Source organism: Prionailurus bengalensis, chromosome B4 (assembly GCF_016509475.1).
Source record: "Prionailurus bengalensis isolate Pbe53 chromosome B4, Fcat_Pben_1.1_paternal_pri, whole genome shotgun sequence".
Classification (NCBI taxonomy): Eukaryota; Metazoa; Chordata; class Mammalia; order Carnivora; family Felidae; genus Prionailurus; species Prionailurus bengalensis.
The window spans coordinates 134,130,982-134,150,786 of record NC_057358.1 but is presented as its reverse complement, the minus strand read 5'-3'; the positions used below and the strand labels follow the sequence as shown (position 1 = coordinate 134,150,786).

General features: G+C 37.3%; 2 protein-coding genes across 3 annotated transcripts in view; one reads left to right on the top strand and one right to left on the bottom strand.

Annotated features, from left to right (window-relative positions):
- The window catches only part of XPNPEP3 (X-prolyl aminopeptidase 3), a 77,629-nt gene that overhangs the window by 52,331 nt on the left and 5,493 nt on the right, over window positions 1–19,805 (bottom strand). Inside the window, exon 2 of one of the 2 annotated variants that reach the window (XM_043562698.1) lies at window positions 9,470–9,586. In XM_043562698.1, coding sequence (XP_043418633.1) covers window positions 9,470–9,586 — 117 coding nt within the window. Of the gene's footprint in view, window positions 1–8,432; window positions 8,578–9,469; window positions 9,587–19,805 lie in introns of those variants that run through there. The other variant, XM_043562699.1, reaches the window with a different exon arrangement.
- DNAJB7 (DnaJ heat shock protein family (Hsp40) member B7) lies at window positions 17,964–19,526 on the top strand. Its single transcript, XM_043562703.1, has one exon. The coding sequence runs from the start codon at window positions 18,555–18,557 to the stop codon at window positions 19,479–19,481; it is 927 nt and encodes a 308-aa protein (XP_043418638.1). The 5' UTR covers window positions 17,964–18,554; the 3' UTR covers window positions 19,482–19,526.

The following is a 19,805-nucleotide window of genomic DNA, read 5'->3' as shown; positions in this document are numbered from 1 at the left end:
CTTTCCCTAGTACCTTGCTTATGATGTGTCCCTTTTCCAAAATTTCTTCTCCCTCCATAGCAATTCCACTCCCAAGATTTTGGGCTCAATGCATGTTTGTTTTTAGACTCCTCTCATTCAAAAGGCTTTCCTGATTAGCCTAGATCACATTGATTTGTCCCTCTGAATTATTTAACTGTTTCATTTTCTTATATATATACATCCTATAGTTGTGTATAAGTGTAATCACATCATACTGAACTCTCAATAAATATTTTCCCCCTTTTCCTTTGCTGTTTGACTCTTCACTCCCCTTCCCTTCTACCCACATCAATACCTCACCCACGTTGGTAATGTGGCACATATCCTTTCCTATTTTTCTCGATACTCATATACTTGCATTTAGGGTTTTTTGGTCACTAGTATTTTACAAAAATGGGATACTACACATTCTTCTGTATCTTGCTTTTTCTATCACAGCGATACCTTATAGAAATTCCTCCCACCAAGTCATCTTGCATAGCTTCAGTTCATTCTGCTTGACGTCTCCATAAATATTTTTGGGGTTGATATATCAAAACTTGTTGATCCATTTCCATACTGGTGGGCATTTATATTGTTTTCAGTTTTTGCTGTAATAATAACCATCTTTGTACTTATATCCTGCTACTTTTATGCCCTATGTCCTGGTGCTTTTAGTTCTATCATAGTCCTAGGACAGACATTGCTGGATCAAAGACCTCCGAATTTTTTTAGTACTCATGTTCAGTACATGTAACTCAGTTGTTTATGATTACCTTGGAATCATCTAGTTGTTTTACCTATGTATAGTTTATCTCTCCAGCCAACTCTGTTGTTTGCATTCCATTAATATCAATTTTTATTTAACTCTTATTCATTTACAACAGAAAAAAATGTACACTTTTATTGATGAAGTTGGTAAGAAATAAAAGATAAGCAACAGAGTCAGTCCTAGAAGAGCTCACATGGCATTTCTTTTCTTTCTTTTTGTTTTTAAGTTTATTTATTTTGAGAGAGAGAGAGAGAGAGAGAGAGAGAGAGACAGACAAAGAAAGAGAATCCCAAGCTGACAGCACAGAGCCCAACACAGGACTCAAACTCACAAACTGTGAGATCATCACAACCTGAGCTGAAATCAAGAGTCTGATGTTTACCCAGCTAAGTTACCCAGGTGCCCCTCATAGTGCATTTCTTTTTCCCCTGGATTAAGCTGGCTAAGAGTTCTCTAGGGCTTTTGGGCAGAATTCTGACCTTTGTGCCAGAACTATCTGACTGGTAATTACGTATGTTAAGTCTGCCACTGTTACCCAACATTGGAAATTTCCCAGTTTACCCAAGCAGTAGATACTCTTATAAAAGCAGAGGCTCATTATAATTGATAGATCATCCGACCTTTCCTTTTGTCTTCTCCTTTTCCCCTTTCCTTTTGGTTTGCTTTGCTTTTGGTTTCTTCACAGCTACAGTCCATGTAATAAAACTAAATTAAAAATCAATTCATTTTGTGGGGTTTTTTTTAATTTGGAAAATAAGAAAATTCACAATTTTAACGACCTTAATATATGTGTTCTCTCTCATTCTCATTAATAACAAAGCACATATATAAATATGTTGGAAAATAACTTCTAAAAAAAGATACAATTATTTGGAAATCAAAACGGGATTGGAAAACTATCTTTTACTCCCTTCAAGGCATTCATCTTCCTGAATCCAATTTCATACAAATGACTACATGAGAAACATTTAAAACACGGGCTACATTTTCCCAAGTTTATGAATCATCAACACTATGGAGTGACCATTAACTAAATGCTTCCACACTTCTGAAATCTCAAAGTAAAAAAGAACTCTTTGGTTGTGACAGAAAATTATTCAAGTAAAAAAGATATCTTTTCTTATCATTCGAAGGAGGAAAAAAAGGGGGGGGTAATAAAGCAATGAACTTTAACCCTAGAGGTAAACCTGGCAGTTATTATGGCCTTTGATCATAGAATTAACCATTGTAATGGTCAATCTGGCCTGAATTTCATCTGATAAAACTGTCTGAATAGACACTCTGGTAACTTTGTCAAATTGTAACATAGCAAAGAACAAAGTTAGTACTTTATCACCTTGAGTCAATTAAGGATAGAGGGGCTATTCTAACAAGTTTATTTACCAATCAAATGCCTACAGGTCGTAATCTGGACTCTGCAAATAGCAAAGTCTTACAATCAGTTCAGAGACTCTGCAGCCAAGAAGAAAAGCTCTTCCAGGACATTTAGGATTGGACTTCTCACGAGAATAAGAAAAATATTCTTCATATTTAATCAGCCAAGCAGAAACCCCTAAGAAGAAAGTTTTATAAAGACTGAAAATGGATGGGAAAATGCAGGTGTTTGTTACAATCTAGGTATGTATTTTAATTATTTCCTAAAAGTAACTAGTATTTTAACATGGTCTGATTTTGAAACTGCATCCTTAAAATGAATTGTTTAATATTAGGTAGTTTTTATTGTCTACAAGAAAGTAGTTTATAAAATGATCTCTATGTAGGTGGAGAATGGGGGTTAAAAAAAAAGGTAATGTTTTCTTTAAAGTAAAACACAGACCTCTCTGAAAAAATGAAATGACCAAATAAACAATAAAAAATACCCTAGATTTTATTTGCATATATTGAGCAACACAAGCTAGACAGAAAAGGTACGTACCGTATGATTCCAAGAATAGGCAAAACAATCCATGTTGATAGAAACCAGAGCAATGGTTAAGGATGGAAGTGGAAACAGACAAGAGGGGGTGTGAGAAAATTTTCTAGGGTGATGAAAATGTTCTATATCTTGACTGGGGTGTGTGGGTTATATTGGGGCCTACTGATCTGAAATGTTGGGGTCCGGGAGTGACCTGTCAAGAAAGAATTCTTGAGATGTCTTCAGTGCAAAAGGGTGGTTTTATTAAACCACAGGGACAGAACCCATGGGCAGAAAGAGCTGCACTGGGGTTGTGATGATAGGGGGCTAGGGGTAGTGTAAGTCTCTAAGGAATTTTGAAGCAAGGTTTCCAGGACCTTGAGGGGCTATTAGGAAAAGGTCATTTATTACTGTTTAGTAAAACCTCAGACATGAGATCCTTCAGATGTATAACAGTGGGCCATAGACTTAGAGAAGGATTGCTAAAACACATCTTGTAGGGCGGGGATGAGGGGTGGTGTGGAGATAAAGGATCCTGGAGGTTGGGCTAATGTCAAGCTAAGGTTGCCTTTTGCCTCTAGCAAAAATTTAACATTCCGGCAAGCTCCTCAAGGAAGGTCACTCTGCCTTCTCTCATGTACTTATCAATGGACTATAAGTTGTAAAGAAGTTTAATTTTTTCTTTTGCCTTTGTTCTCCACATCATCTACTGAATTGTGGGGCACCTGGATGGCACAGTCAGTTAAGCATCCAACCTCGGCTCATGAGGTCATGATCTCGCAGTCCATGGGTTCGAGCTGAGTCGGGCCCTGTGGTGACAGCTCAGAGCCTGGAGCCTGCTTCAGATTCTGTGTCTCCCTCTCTCTCTGCCCCTCCCCCCCTCACACTCTGCCTCTTTCTCTGTCTCTCAAAAATAAACACACACTAAAAAAATTTTTAAAAACCTCACTGATGCGCATATCTAAGATCTGTGCAATTCATTATATGTAAATTTTACCACATTAAAAAAAAGTATACCACTCTCTAAACTTGAAATACCTATTAGACTAAGACTTCCCTCAGTTGAATTTATTCTTATTAAAAATATCATGATAAAGATAGACTTTTCGGAAATTCCAGATAGTATTCTTTGGTACAAATGTTTTGTACTATTTTGTGGTTAAGTGTGGACTCAACAGTCAGAGTTTTATGAACTGGAATCCTGGCTTAACAACTTACTGAGTGACTTGGGGAGAGCTACCAAACTGCTTTATGACTCAGTTTTCTCATTTGTCAAATGGAGATAATAAAAGCAACTACTTCTCAAAGTTGTCAGGAGGATTAAATAATAAAATACTCAGAACGGTAAGCACTATATAAATATTAGTTACAATTATTACCATAAAGAATTTACACTTAAAGATGTTGTCATCCTGGTAATCCAAAGCCAAGTAGGACCTTGGAAGAGTAAAATTTACACGGACAACTACTATCTCTATCAAAGTAATTTTTAGATTGAAGCCCTGAAAGTCTTTGGCTTTCTCACACAATTAAGAATGAGTCTCCGGGAGCCGGGGTGGCTGAGTTGGTTAAGTGTCCGACTCTTGATCTTGGCTAAGGTCATGATCTCTCAGTTCATGGGAGCCTATTTGGGATTCTCTCTCTCCCTCTCTCTCTACCCCTCACCTGCTCTATCTCAAAATAAATAAATGAAAACTTAAAAAAAAAAAAAAGAATGAGTCTTATCATTCACAAGTGATTCAGAAGCTTTTTATTATTCAATTCTTTAGAAAATTCCTGATTCTTGTCTAGGGCAGATTCTTGCTAATCTTTACTTCAGAGAATTTCTCGATATGAATGAGAAATATGCACAAAGGTTAAAGAGAAACAGAAAAGTCATTTATTCTTAATGTACCAGTATTTAAGCTGCAGGAACATTATTATAATTCAAAATTTTTTTTCTCCCAGCATTAAAAAACAGAAATACTCTATAATTCTGTACTAGATGGCTGTTTATGGAATTTCTATGAGCTAGCTATCTGTATAATGGTACTTTGGAATGAGTAATTAACATATACATATAGGTTAAATATATAGGTTTATTCACCTGTAAATTTATATATGTAAATACTCTGGTCTTCATTTTGCATTAAAATCTACTTCAGAAGATTATGCTAAGTGAAATTAGTCAGTCAGGGAAAGATTTCATTCATATGAGGAATTTAAGATACAAAACAGATGAACATAAAGGAAGGAAAGCAAAAATAATATAAAAACAGGGAGGGGAACAAAAACCATAAGAGACTCTTAAATACAGAGAACAAACTGAGGGTTGCTGGAGGGGTTCTGGGTGGTGGGATGAGCTAAATGGGCAAGAGGCATTAAGGAGGACACTTGTTGGGATGAGCACTGGGTGTTATATGTAGGGGATGAATCACTGGATTCTACTCCTGAAACCATTATTGCACTATATGCTAACTAACTTGGATGTAAAAAAAAAAAACAAAAACTCTACTTCAGAAGATGAAGACAAAGGGAAAATGAATAATCAATACGAATATATCGTTATTTTTAAAATTCCAGAGGTACACAGGAAGTGAGAAAAGAAAATATGTTACTTTATAAAAACAGGGACACTTCATGGTAAAATATCTATGAAAAAGTAGGCCCTGAACTTAAATTTAGAAGCTCTAGAATATAAAATGTTTGTATACTACTATTCTGCTTATCAGGTATAACGTATAAACAGTGTTTTGAAATGGCTACATAAATACAAAGTAATCATTCAGTAAATGTGTGATGGTGGTGATGATAAAGATATGAATAAATTTGGACGTCTGGGTGGCTCAGTTGGTTAATCATCCAACTTCGGCTCAGGTCATGATCTCATGGTTCATGGGTTCAAGGCCTGCGTCGGGCCCTATGCTGACAGCTCAGAGCCTGGAGCCTGCTTCAGATTGTGTGTCTCCCTCTCTGCCCCTCCCCTGCTCACGCTCTGTCCCTCTTTCTCTCAAAGATATGAATAAATTTAAGAACTGAGTGTTTGGGGATGAGGACATAAGAAAAGTAAAGGTACACTCCGCTTCAAAATATGGCCTGTGGCCAAAGATCTGGCTTTAGACATCTCACGCACCCATCTAATGAGTGCCCATTAGGCAGGTGGTGTGCATCAGAAACACCCAGGGAGCTCTTCAAAACATAGGGCCTAAGCCCTTCCCTTGAGATTCAGTAAGTCTATGGGATCCTAGCATGTATTTATATTTTGAAAAAACTCACTCAATGGTCTAGGCAGATTCAGACCATTTTTAATTTCCATCATTTCTTGAACATATATTTTAATCTTTTAAATAGTATAAAAATCTCACCACACCAAAATAAATCTTGATCTTTTAAAGTCAACCATTTTAACAAAACTTAAAAAAAAAAAAACAAAAACATACCCCTTGCTCAAGGCAGAACTACAACTAAACCATGACTGAAAGATGGATACCTAATTGGTTTGGACGCTTCTAAGGGAAGAAGATTCAGGAATTATTACCTAGCACTCACTCTAGAACCACTCTTTTCATCATTTTAAATATTACTTAACAAAATACTTGACAATAACTGTATAGTCTCAGCCATCATAGTTGATAAGGGACAATCAGGTAAATGGTAAAAGCATTTTCCCAAATTGTGGGCCATACAGTTGAATACTTCCCAATGGATCTGTTCACTGTTATAGTTGAAAGAAAACCAATAACCAGTTCTGGATATGTCAGACAAGTCATTCTGATAAGCCAAACTCTCTAAATAAGAGCCCTTTCTTAAGGCGCTACAAACTGTATTACATATCCAAAATTATTGTGTCTAGGAATGTAACAATGTTAGAAATACATGTTCTTGGAAATAATGCTTCATTTGGCAGTAATTCTTCCTATTCTCTGATAAATTGCAGTGTTTATGTGAGTTGAACACCTTGCTATCCTAATGACTGCGTTATTCTTGTGGCAATGTCAGAGAACTTTCTCACACAAATATTATAAAAAGTAGATTCACAGTTCATAACTGTGTCATTTGCCTTCCTTCATGGAATCATTTTTTCTGGCTTGGGTGATAAGTGGAGGGCATTTTAGTGATCAAGGTGGATGAATTGACATTTTCTGGCTCTACAGACACAGTCCTTAGCACCAGGATGGCAATGTTAAAAAAGAAATGGGGGAGAGGGGGTGCCTGGCTAGCTCAGTCAGTAGAGCATGCAACTCTTGATCTTGGGGTCGTGAGTTTGAGCCCCACATTGGGAGTAGAGATTACTTAAAAATCAATCATTCAATCAATCAATCGTCTACAATGCTGATTTCTTTAAGGAAATAAGTTTTAGAAATCACCAGGACTTGGGGAAATCTGATTTTTTATTTCTATCTCAAGCAGTAGTAGCATAACTAGGACAGAATTCCTTTATCTCTGAGCCATTCTGCTGAATATTTTCCAGGTTACTCTTGCTTCAGCAAACTTAGGTAGGTATAGTCAGGAGAAACCCAGAGGAAATAGCTCCCCAACATTCAGAAAAAGCCAACCCAGGAATTTCATTTCTAAGAATTTATTTTAAGGAAATAATTGATTGGTATAGAATGTGTACACATGTGTATACATACACACATGCACACACACACACACACACACCTATATGAGAAATAAGTCTAGAAAGATATATATACCAAAATCTCAATAGCGGTTTTCTATGAGTGGAGGGATTTTGAGTAATTAAAAAAAATTACTTTTATCTGTATTCTCTAGTTTTTCTATATAGACCTTGTGTAATAATTAGAGAAGGGACTGAGGTGTTTTCCAAAAGTTTTAAGTACTTATAAGTACTAGGAAAATAGCTATGCTAAACATGAAATTTTTAGAAGCAAACCAAGTAACGGAGGATATAATTTCACGCTCCAAACTAACAGACTGGCTCTGTGAAAGAAATTTTTTAAAAAGTATTATATCCCTTTTAATTTTTCTTAATAATTTACTCTTTCTCCACTCCATAACCATTTTACCACTTCCATATCTACATGGAAAAAGACAAATGATTAATACTTTGGATACTTATATAGTTTTTGCCTCCAGAAATTGTATATCTGGTTTCTTTAATCCTGAAGATTCTGTTTTAAAATTCTAATCCTTCTGGGGCACCTGGATGGCTCAGTCTGTTGAGCGTCCGACTTCGGCTCAGGTCATGATCTAATGGCTTGTGGGTTTGAGCCCCGCATCGGACTCTGTGCTGACAGCTCAGAGCCTGGAGTCTGCTTCGAATTCTTTGTCTCCCTCTCTCTCTGCCCCTAACCCACTCACGTTCTGTCTCTGTCTCTCTCAAAAATAAATAAACATTAAAAAAAAAGTTAAAATTCTATTCCTTCTTAGCCCAATATCTAAAATCCTATGTCCAGAAGAGTAAAAATTAAGACAGGCATCCCTTTTCCCTCCATAGCTGAAAAGAACATATGTATATGTATGAATGTGTATATGTATTTTTATTCATAATCATTTTTTATATAGTTATCATGCACATAACATACAATAGCCAACTGTTTAAGACACAGAGGCCATCATCTTGACAATATAATTACTAGTTTCAAGGCCTAGAAAATGCAGCTCACCATGTAAAAATATCTCACCACGAGAAATCAGTAATTTTCAAAGCTGGTAAAACTTAATGCCAATTCTATTTCCTTTTAAAAAAATTGAAGCTACAGGTAGGTTGACAGATTAGAGAAATACTTAAGTTAATACTAACTGGATTGCTATTAAGCTTACCTTACAGCTTTGAAAAACTCTGATTTCTTGTGTGTTTCAGTGGTGAGCTGCATTTCCTGAGTCTCAGCCGATTTCCCAGCAGGAATTCCAGTCTGATGAAGAATCAGCAAAAGGAAGCCCTCACTGAGAGACACACTGGTATCATTCACTGAGTGGAGACAGTGGAAGAGTAACATATTTCTAAAGGCAATTGAGATTCTTAGTACATATGCTCACAAAGTAAATACAGATTTACCTTCCCATGACAGAAGCAATGATTAATTTCCCTTGAAAACCTGACTGCTTTTTCTACAAAGCATTTGGTTTTACCCTACTTACCTCTTTGTGATGATTTTCATTCACCACAGTTCATCCCTTAACTGCCTTTTTGTCACTATTATCACCTCCCAAAGCTGTGAAAGTCAAATCTGGAAATCTAGTGTAACCTATACAGCAATATTTTTGTTAAACAAAAGGAAATGAACATTTAGTACTTTGAAGAAAAACACGTTTTCTTTCTTTCATTTCTCTAAGTAGGCTCCAAGCCCAATGTGGGGCTTGAACTCACGACTCCAAGATCAAGAGTTGCACTCGCCACCAACTGAGCCCACGGGGCACTCAAGAAAAACATGTTTTCTCAAATGTCTTTAACACAGCAGTTCACAAGGAATCAATCATTTGAATACAGTTCTAGCAACTGTCTTAGAAAGTAATATAACTTTTAAAACATTATGGTTTATATACTTTTCATGGATAATTCTGAATTGTAAGACTTATATTTATTGCTCTAGATAGCAATGTCAACACCGGACCAACAACCACACATACCTTTTTAAGTTTAAAATTAAGTTAATAAAAATAAAAATAAAATAAAAAATTTAGTTTCTCAGTTGCACTAGCACCATTATAAGTATATAATAGCCACTTGTGGCTAGTGGTTACTGTATTGGGCAGCATAGACCTAGAACATTTACACTGCTGCAAAAAAAAAATCTATTGGACAGCACAGTTCTAAATAAAGCATCTAAAGAGAGAGATTTATGGTTAAAAGGGCTTACCTGGCCTAAGGAGGTGTGGGTGTGTGAAGGGGCTGGGCTGGCCTAAGTATCGGTTTGGAATTCTCCTCTCTGGGATGGGCTGGAGGGAGTACCTTCGCTGAGAACATGACATGAATCCTGAAGGAAAAATAAAGAGAGTAGAATGGAACAATAATCAAGAAAGTCCTCACAGTGTATATACATTTATCGATCTCTAGCAGTTGGATGCTCTAGAAAAATGCAAATTAGTATCTCCTTGAATATTTATATGGCCCTCCCTCTGTGCCAGTCAGAGCCTGTCTTGGGCCCTGGGAAAACAGAAATGAGATCATTTTTACCCTTAGTGACTTCAGTCTACTATAGTATAATAGAGGTACATATATACAGAATAGGACTATGGTATGAATAAGGAACTATGGGAACAGAAGGAAGGCAACAAACAAAAGCAAGGAAGGGGTTAGGAAGTATTTCACAGAAATACTGTGTCCTAAAATTCAGAAAAAGCTGTATCCTAAAATTCAGAAAAGGAGAGTTAACATTTTTACTGAGAATATATGAAATACAAAAAAACATGATATCTCATTGAATCTTGGAATGTTAGAGGTACATAAAATAAGGTATAAAAATGCTTTATCATAGTATACAACAGACACTATTAGCATTCATTCAGTAAGATTAAGCATGTGACTGGAACACATGCTAGAAGAAGACAAAAGAATGAGGGCTATACGCTCTGGTCTTTAAAGAATACACAGTCTAGTGGAGGTGAGACAAAACATTCAAGCGCTACATGGTGAACACCATGGTGGATTCATTCACAAGGTTTTTTGAGAGCACAAAGACTGAAACAATACTGTGGGATGGGTGCAATATGATATAGATACAGATACAGTGCTCTGAGGAACACAGAGACGCACACAAAGGGGTGTTGGTGTGGGACTCTAGAGGTAGGGGATGCCTGCTCTGAATAAGAATTAGTCGAGGGCATCTGGCTGGTTCAGTGGGTAGAGCATGCAACTTGATTTCGGGGTTTTAAGTAAGAGCCCCAAGTTGGGTGTAGAGATTACTTAAAAATAAAATCTTAAAAAAAAAAAAAAAGGAATAAGCCAAGTGAAAGAGAAAGAGGGTGTTGAAGGTATCATAAATGAGATTACAAAAGGGAAGTCATAGAAGGCACTGGGTATGTGCGTACATACATGCATGTGTGTATGTGTGTGTGTGTGTGTAGGGGGAAGAGAGTTTCAGGTCAGTGTTGATGGAGGAAGAAAAGATTAGAAAGGTAAGGATCAGACCATTGAAAGCTTTGTACACCAAATTAAGGAATTAAGATTTCAACTGCCATCAACATTGCTTTTTTACAAAAAAGGAATCAGACTCAGAGAAGTAATTTGTGCAATGTTACAGTTAGTAATGAGGAAGCTAGGATTCAAGCCTAAATTTATTAAACTTTGAAATCTTTGTTCTTATCCCTCCATCCTGCTGCTCAGTAGGTGTTCTCTGCTCATCCCAAAAACAGAATCAGTACTGTAAAATCTCCTTGTGAACCTACAATCGCTACAATGGTAGAATGTGATGTCTGGATCAAGTTAAAGGTTTTTGTAGGGACTATGTAGTGTGAATGAATGGGGTGTATATATTTGATGAGTTAAGAATCTTAAATGTTAACTCTGAATTAAATTTTCAGAGGATTACTGAAAAAAATTATAGCTTTTTGGATGATTAAAAATACAGAAAATGGCAAAAGTTTCTGGGCAGTATGAAAAAACAGTTAAAAATAGTGAAAAAATAAGAAAAAGGACAAAACAAGTATTTCCTGGAATCTGTTTAGAAAATGTACAGAATACATATTAGGGAATATGTCCAGTCTATATAAATTGAAAGCTTAATAAAGATGAGGCAAGCAATTTACAAAAATACAGAGGACAGAGGAACTTGCTAGAGGACAATATAGGGATGTAATCAACAAAATCCAGATGTGGGAAATACTACAGGACAAAGAACTCCGTTTCTTGCACATAAATTTTATGGCAGGTAGGGACGGTAAGAGATGGAAGGAGGAATCCGTAGATTAACAAAACCTTAAAAAAATTGATCAACCAATTGTATTATGTGAGCCTTATATGGATCCTGATTCAAGCAACAAGTTGTCTATCAAGTATCCACTCATACTATTTACTATAATTACGAAAAAATTGGAAATTTGGACAATTGCATATTTAATAGGATTACAGAAGTAATGTTTACTTCTTTAAGGTGTGATAATAGTGCTGTGCTTATGTTAAAACCACATACTTTTAGAGATATAAAATGAAATCTTTATAGATGAAGTGATATGACCTGGAATTTATCTCAAAATAACATGGGGGTGGGGTGGATTGGGGAGAGGATGAACGGGGATTTGGATGAAAGAAGCCACGAGGTGATAATTGTTGAAGCTGGGTGATGGGTACATGGGAGTCCATTATATATACTCTATCTACTTGTATAGGTTTGAAACTTTTCATAATAAAATAAAAGGAACAAGAAAAGATGAGTTAAGCATAGAGAAAAATGAAGGAAGTACACCATCATCTGAAAGGCAATCCAAGACAGAGTTAAAGGCAGCGTGGTATAGTAGGAAAAAAATGCCAGTTCTATGATCTATGTGATCTCAGCATGTTACATAAATTCCTTTGCACCACTTCTTTACCTGTGAAATAATGCAGTAATATTAGGTAGTGGCTTTCAAACTTGTGAAACCAAGACTCCCAGTAAGAAACATATTTTACGTGGTAACCTAGTCTACACATATAAATATGATCTACATAAAAATTTCACTAAATACTATACTATTGATACTTTTCTGTCTTATTTCATTAAAAAATTTCTCAATGCACTAACATGATTTTATTACTGCAATGTCTTGAATGGTGGCTCCCAAAAGATATGTCCACATCCTTTTTTGTTGTTGTTTATTCATTTTGAGAGTGAGAGTGTGAGCCGAGGAGGGGCAGAGAGAGAGAGGGAGAGAGAGAATCCCAAGCAGGCTCCGTGCTGATGGCATCTGACAGTATGAAGCCCGATCTGGGGTTCAAACTCATGAACTGTGAGATCACAACTTGAGCGGAAATCAAGGGTTGATCGCTTAACTGACTGAGCCATGCAGGCGCCCTGATATGTCCACATCTTAATCCCTAGAACCTGTGACTGCTAATTTATTTAAAGAAGGGGTCTTGCAGATGTAATTAAGGATCTTGAAATGGGGACATCATCCTGGATCATCTGGGTAGGTCCTAAATTCAATGGCAAGTCCTCTTATAAGAGGAATGCAGAGAGAGAGATTTGAGATAGGCAAGAGAAAAGAAGAAGTAATGCAGGCATGTGGAAGCTGAGATTGGAGTGATGTGGCCACAAGCCAAAGAACACCTACAGCCACCAGAAGCTGGAAAGGTAAAGAACAGATTCTTTCCTAGAGCTCTTGGAAGGAATACAGCCCCACTGCCACTTGATTTCAGACCTCTGGCCTCCAAATCTGTGAGAGAATTCTATTATTTTAAGCCACCATGTTTGTGGTAATTTGTTATGGCAGCCTCAGGAAACCAATACGATGACCCACTAAGATTACAACTTGTCACTGGAAAACACTGCACTAAAAGACTGTATCTCTGTACTGACGGCGGCTCCAGTTCAGGAGGAGGAGGGATGTGAGGATGCTCAATAATGTTAAGAGCAGAAGGGGATCCTGAGACCAACTTCCGCCTCATCCAATCATCAGGTTCCCTACAGTGTTACTTGCAGAAATGACCTTTCCCTATGCATAGCAGCCTTTGGCCCACTTTACCTTTTAGTTATTTGACGCTTGACAGTTGTGTTTCTTGAAAGTAGAGAGAAAGTAGAGAAGTGTTTCTCTTCTTTAACAGGGAAGAGAAGATAATGGGCTGTCCATGTGCACGAACATGTTGGTACAGTGACTGGGATGGAGTGTTATGAAGAAGAGGAATACAATTAGGAGTTTAGCAGAACTACCTGAGCTTTTTTCACCTGTAAACAAACTCTTGTCCTAATCAAAGCTCCATTATAGGAGCTTATTAATCAAAGTTCATTATAGGGTTCCACTCCATTTTTCCTGATTACAACAAATAGAGGCATAGTGTATTTAATACTTTCAAATCCCAGCGTCATTGCTAATAATAATGATCTTGATGACAGCTAACATTACTATTATTATATTCCAGAAAGTATTCTAAGGACTCTGCATGTATTCACTTATTTAATCTTTACAGCTGTGTAATGTAACTACTATTCCAAACTTTTAACTTATTTTTGAGCTGGTAACATGTTCATATGGATCAAAGTTCAAAAGATGTAGTAAATTGATAGGGAAAAGCCTTCCTCTCACACCTGTCCCCAAGTTAACCTGTCTCCCTTCCTTGAAACAGCCAGTAATATCACTTTTTTGTTGAAATCACTTATTTTTGTTGAAACCACATCTATATTCTCTTTAAACAAATAATAGCATGTATGCTTGAGGCAGATGTTATTACAGCACTGCCTATTTAAAGATGAGGAAAAAAAGATACACAGAAAAGTTAAGAAACTGGCCCAAGATGAAGAATTACTGAGACAGAGCTAGGATTTGAACAATCTATTTATAGAGCCATAACCATTAGACTACATTGTCTACACTACCATTTTGGCAGTAAAATAATTGGATGTAAAATGTTAACCAATTGTCTTTTTAATTTTTTTAATGTTTGTTTTTGAGAGAGAGACAGAGACAGAGCATGAGTTGGGGAAGGGCAGAGAGAGAGGGAGACACAGAATCCAAAGCTGGTTCCAGGCTCTGAGCTGTCAGCACAGAACCCGACACAGGGCTCAGATCCACAGACCAGGAGATCGCGACCTGAGACAAAGTTGGACGCTTAACCGACCATACCACCCAGGTGCCCCTCAATTCTCTTTTTTTATGTTCAAATGAAATAATACTAGAATATCAATCCATCTATTTTGGACCACTTCCTGGCATAGGAAGCTTAAGTCTAACAAATGCAAATAAACAATACCTTTACCTACATTTAAGTAAACAGGATTTTTTTGCTCAGTATCACATAGTAGCAAAACTGGTATGTCGAGTCCTATTTCTAAAATCCAATCTGATCCAAAGTAGGGACACTTCCTTAGTATAGACCCTCCTCAATTCACCTGGACACTATGTCTCTTACCTGGTCTGCCTTTCTTGGATCTTGTCTTTCTTCTGTAACTCATCTTCTATAGCTATACTATTTCCAAAGTGATCCCTCTAGTCCTTTGCCTTGATGTCCTCAAAAGTACTGTCAACTAATTCCTGTTTATTTTTTTTTTAAATAAATTTTTTTTTAATTTTTTTTCAACGTTTTTTATTTTATTTTTGGGACAGAGAGAGACAGAGCATGAGCGGGGGAGGGGCAGAGAGAGAGGGAGACCCAGAATCGGAAACAGGCTCCAGGCTCCGAGCCATCAGCCCAGAGCCCGACGCGGGGCTCGAACTCACGGACCGCGAGATCGTGACCTGGCTGAAGTCGGACGCTTAACCGACTGCGCCACCCAGGCGCCCCAACTAATTCCTGTTTAAATTCAGGATCTGTCCTTAACTTTCCAGCTTCCTACGCTAACAGTATATGCCTAGAATTTTCTATCTTTCAGAATACACTTCAACCCCTAGCTTAGCACCCTTCATGATCTGGCCCCTGTCTATTCCTCTGGCCTAATAATCCTCAAAAGAACATTAGTACAGCCACACAGGAGGAGCCCCAGCTAATTAGTCTGTACTGTAACAGTACTTGCCTTCAAAAATACAGTTCTCTTAACAATGGCTTTTGCCTGCTTCCATGAGCTCAAAAATTAGCTCATACATCACTTACCCTAAGAAGTCTAATTCCCTATCCTTATTGATTCTGATGTAAATGCCCCTCCTCAATGTTCCCATGTTTACTTCTGTTACTATTGTTAATACCTACTATACTGCACTTAATTGCTAATTAGTTTGCCAGTCTATTATAAACTTTTGGAAGGGCAGGAATCATTTGTTCTTTGACTTTATTTCCCCAGTGATTAGACTGGCATATATTTTGAAGACCACAAGTCAAGAAGTCTGCCTTTTGATTAGATGCAGGGAGTGAAGAAAAAAGAAATTAAGACGATTCCTGGGTTTTTTGGCCTGAATAACAGGATAGATGTTTGTACCATTAAACGAAATGGCAAAGACTGAGATAATTATTGGATATTCCAAATGAGAGTTCAAATAGGCAATCTGAGGTTCAGGGGAAACCAACAGGCTAGATATGTGAATTAAGATGTTATAAGCACACAGATGGTATCTAAAGCCCTGGGACTGGATATTACCTACACAGAACTGTGTAGGTCAAGTTTAGTTACCATTATAGCGTGAGAAGGAAAAGCACAGGAGAAAAGGAAGCAAACCAGAGGAAAATGGTTTTTAGGAAGTTAAACAAGTATTTAATAATTTAATAGAGGAAGTGCTCACCTGTGTGAGGACAACCACTGGATTTGGCAGCACAGAATTCAATGCAGAACCTGACAAATACAGTTTTATTTATTCATCTTAAAAAAATTTTTTTCTAATATTGTAGAGAGAGAGAGAGAGAGAGAGCGCGCGAGCATGGGTGGGGGAGGGGCAGAGAGAAGGGAAGACCTAGAATCCAAAACAGGCTTCAGGCTCCGAGCTGTCAACACAGAGCCTGATACAGGGCTCAAACTTGTGAACCGTGAGATCATGACCTGAGCTGCAGTCAGATGCTTAACTGACTGAACCACCCAGGTGCCCCTTATTTATTTTTTAAACGTTTATTTTCAGAGAGAGAGAGTGAGAGAGAGAGAGAGAGCATGAGCAGGGGAGGAGCAGAGAGAGGATCACAAGCAAGCTCTGCACTGTCAGCCCAGAGCCCAGCCTGAAGTGGAGCTGGATCTCATAAACTGCAAGGGCTGAAATCAAGAGTCAGTTGCTCAACTGACTGAGCCACCAAGGTGACCTGAACAATGTTAGTAAAGTATGAAAGATAGAAGCCAAAATGGGTAAAGGTGGTCAAAAGGTATAAACTTCCAATTATAAGATAATAAGTTCTGGGGATGTAATCTACAGCATAGTGGCTATCCTTAACAATTCTGCATTGTGTATTTGAAAATTGCTAAAAACATAGAGCTTCAAAGTTCTTATCACAAGAAAAATAGGGTACCTGGCTGGTTCAATCAGTACAGCATGAGTCTCTTGATCTCGGGGTTGTGAGTTCAAGCCCCACGTTGGGCAGAATTTACTTAAAAAAGGTCTTATCACAAGAGAAAAATTGTAACTATGTGAAGTCATGGGTGATAACTAAACTTATTTTGGTAATCATTTCACTATATATATATACATCAAATCATTATATTGTACACCTTAAACATGTTATATGTAAATTATAACTTAATGAGATGGGGGGGGGAAGCAGACGCCAGATTGGAGTGTGCCAACAAAGAACAGGATGGAAGAAAGCAGAAACATCAAGCAGAGAGGATAATTTTGACAAGTTTTACTGTAAAGGAATGAGAGAAAGTGGCATAGCAGCTGGAAGGGCCAATAGATAAGGGAGGGGGAATAATTAGAAGCAAATCCTTGTTTTATACCTTCACACTCTATTGAAGTTAGTTTTTGAATGTTTTTTTCAATTGTATAAACTCCTTGAGAGCAGAATTTTCTATTTCCTAACTCCTCTCTGTGTCACAGGTTCTCAATACATATTTGTAGAATGTCTAGAACCTAAATTCCTAAACCCTTGTCCAAAAAATGCAGGAGAGTAGAAAGAGTAAAATTTGGAATCAGATTCAAGTTCAAATATCATATTTTTCACTAATAAGCTAGATAGCCTTAGACAAATGTATTTGAAGAACCTCAGGTTTCCTATGGGCACAAAATATTTACTTTCTGGAATGCTGTTACAATTACATGAGAGACTGTGTTAAGTCATTTGTGTAAACTGTGTAAACACTTTAGGTGTTTGACCTAAAAATGGTACTCAGATGATTTTATTATTCTTGTTATTATTTTCAATAGCAAGCAAATACAATCATGTGTATACCATACATACATGTAGACATATATACTACAGGGAATTGAAAAACCAATCTAGAGTAGCTCTCTGCCCCCATCACACTACCATTTTTTTTTTGAGGGGGAGTACATATCACATTATCTCAAATCATTTATTATTTATACTTCATTAATGAAAACACCATGAAAATTGCTATTTTTTTAATGTCATTATCATCAGTGGTTAAAACTGTGCCTTGCACAAAGTAGAAATTCAATAATATATACTGAATACATAAGTGTACAACTTTCAAAACCTTTACATGTTTTAAAATTGTAAACTTTTAAGTGGGTAAAGATACTGTCATCTCAAATGATTCAATACTGGCATGCAGAAAGCTTGTATATTATGCTCCTTCCTCAGGAATCACCCCAAGTCTGGGCTAGGTGTCTCTCATGATTGCTTAGCATCCAGTGCTTCCCCCATCATAGCCCTTATTATACCGTAATCAAGTTGTTTGTTTCCAGTACAATTGTCTCTTGACTGAAATAAATTATGTCAACTATTTGAATACTTTTTCATGTAGTTCTCAATTTCTTCATTTTTCAAAGCCAAATCACAGAACTGGGAAGTTATTAAGGCTCAGCAGCCTGAAGGTCCTATCATGCAAGGGGCATGCTGTGGCTATCAACAACAGGTTCCACTAGTTTATGAGGCACTGTTGGAGACTTCCAGGGAAATATAGAGGAAATAGTCCTGAGGGTTCAGGATGGTCTGGTATGACTCTGGAGTAGCTTTATTTGGAAGGTCTAGTCCCTACCCCAACCCCGGAATGACACCATAATGCAAACCTCTCTGACATAAGTGGTAACTCTGCTTGCCACAAAATCAGTATCCTAATGTCTCTTAGCAGTGTCCATGGTAGTAACATTGTCTTCAATGTAAAAAGTGCCTATTTGCAGTCACTGCCTCCACCCCCACCACCAGGAGTGCTCCAGCTGAGAGGAAAGTACAGTTCTCACTACTCAGACCCAGAACACCCCTTTCCAATGACCTGTTAAAACATGGTGGATTACTATGAAGTTCAAGGAGTGCAGAGATATGCTTCACCTGAGGACATTAAAAAGTCTTATCGTAAAGTGGCACTTAAATGGCACCCTGATAAAAATCCAGAAAATAAAGAAGAAGCTGAGAGAAAATTCAAAGAAGTAGCTGAGGCATATGAAGTATTATCAAATAATGAAAAACGGGACATTTATGACAAATGTGGCCAGGAAGGATTAAATGGTGGAAGCAGAAGTCATTTTGATGATTCTTTTGAGTATGGCTTCACATTTTGTAAGCCAGATGATGTCTTTAGAGAAATTTTTGGTGAAAGGGATCCATTTTCATTTCATTTCTTTGAAGACTCACTTGAGGACCTTTTAAATAGTCCAAGAGGCTCCTATGGAAGCAGTGGTACAAGATCCTTCTTCGCTACCTCCAGTGAATATCCAGTTTTTGAGAGATTTTCTTCATATGCTACAGGATATATACCATATGGTTCACCGGGCCATGAGGGCCTTAATTCATTCTCCTCGTTGGCATCTGATAATAGTAGGATGGGCAACTACAGATCTGTTAAAACTTCGGGTAAGACTGTTAATGGCAAAAATACAAATACACAGAGAATTATCGAGAATGATCAAGAAAGAGAAGTTGAAGATGATGGCGAACTGAAGTCCTTCCTTATAAATGGTGTGGCAGATGAAGAGGGCTTTGCAGAAGAATGCAGCTGGAGAAGACAGTTATTCAACAATTATTCACCAAAGTACTTCAGACCCAAACATGTAACTCAACATACTTTCGTGGACAATGATGAGCAAGATATACCTTGGGTCACCAGCAACTGGGATCCCTCTATTTTCTCAGCAGGATTCAAAGAAGGTGGTAAGAGGAAAAAAAAGAAGCATAAAGAGGTGCAGAAGAAGTCAACCAAAAGGAATCGTTAAATTGACTCTTCAGACACATTATGTTCATATAACAATTGAACGTGACTCTTTGTGTGTTTTTGTTAATCACAGAGTTTTGTAGATAACATTTGTTTAGAACTATACTAATGTTATGTTTTTAACATGTTTAACAGGATTGTGGACCTGTGGTCAGTGTTGTTTGGAGTAGGTATGTCAGAAAAAGACGAGTTTGTGGCGACAGTGATGTTAAGAATTTGGAAAACAGGAAATACTATTTTACTATTTCTGAGCTGAACATGTACAAATCATAGAGTTTTTCTTTAGCAGAATTCATGATCTATTTCATTCCTTTTATCTATTTAA

Bases quoted from the DNA above. Each gene is read 5' to 3' on its own strand.
- DNAJB7 (XM_043562703.1), top strand. From the start codon at position 18,555: ATGGTGGATTACTATGAAGTTCAAGGAGTGCAGAGATATGCTTCACCT.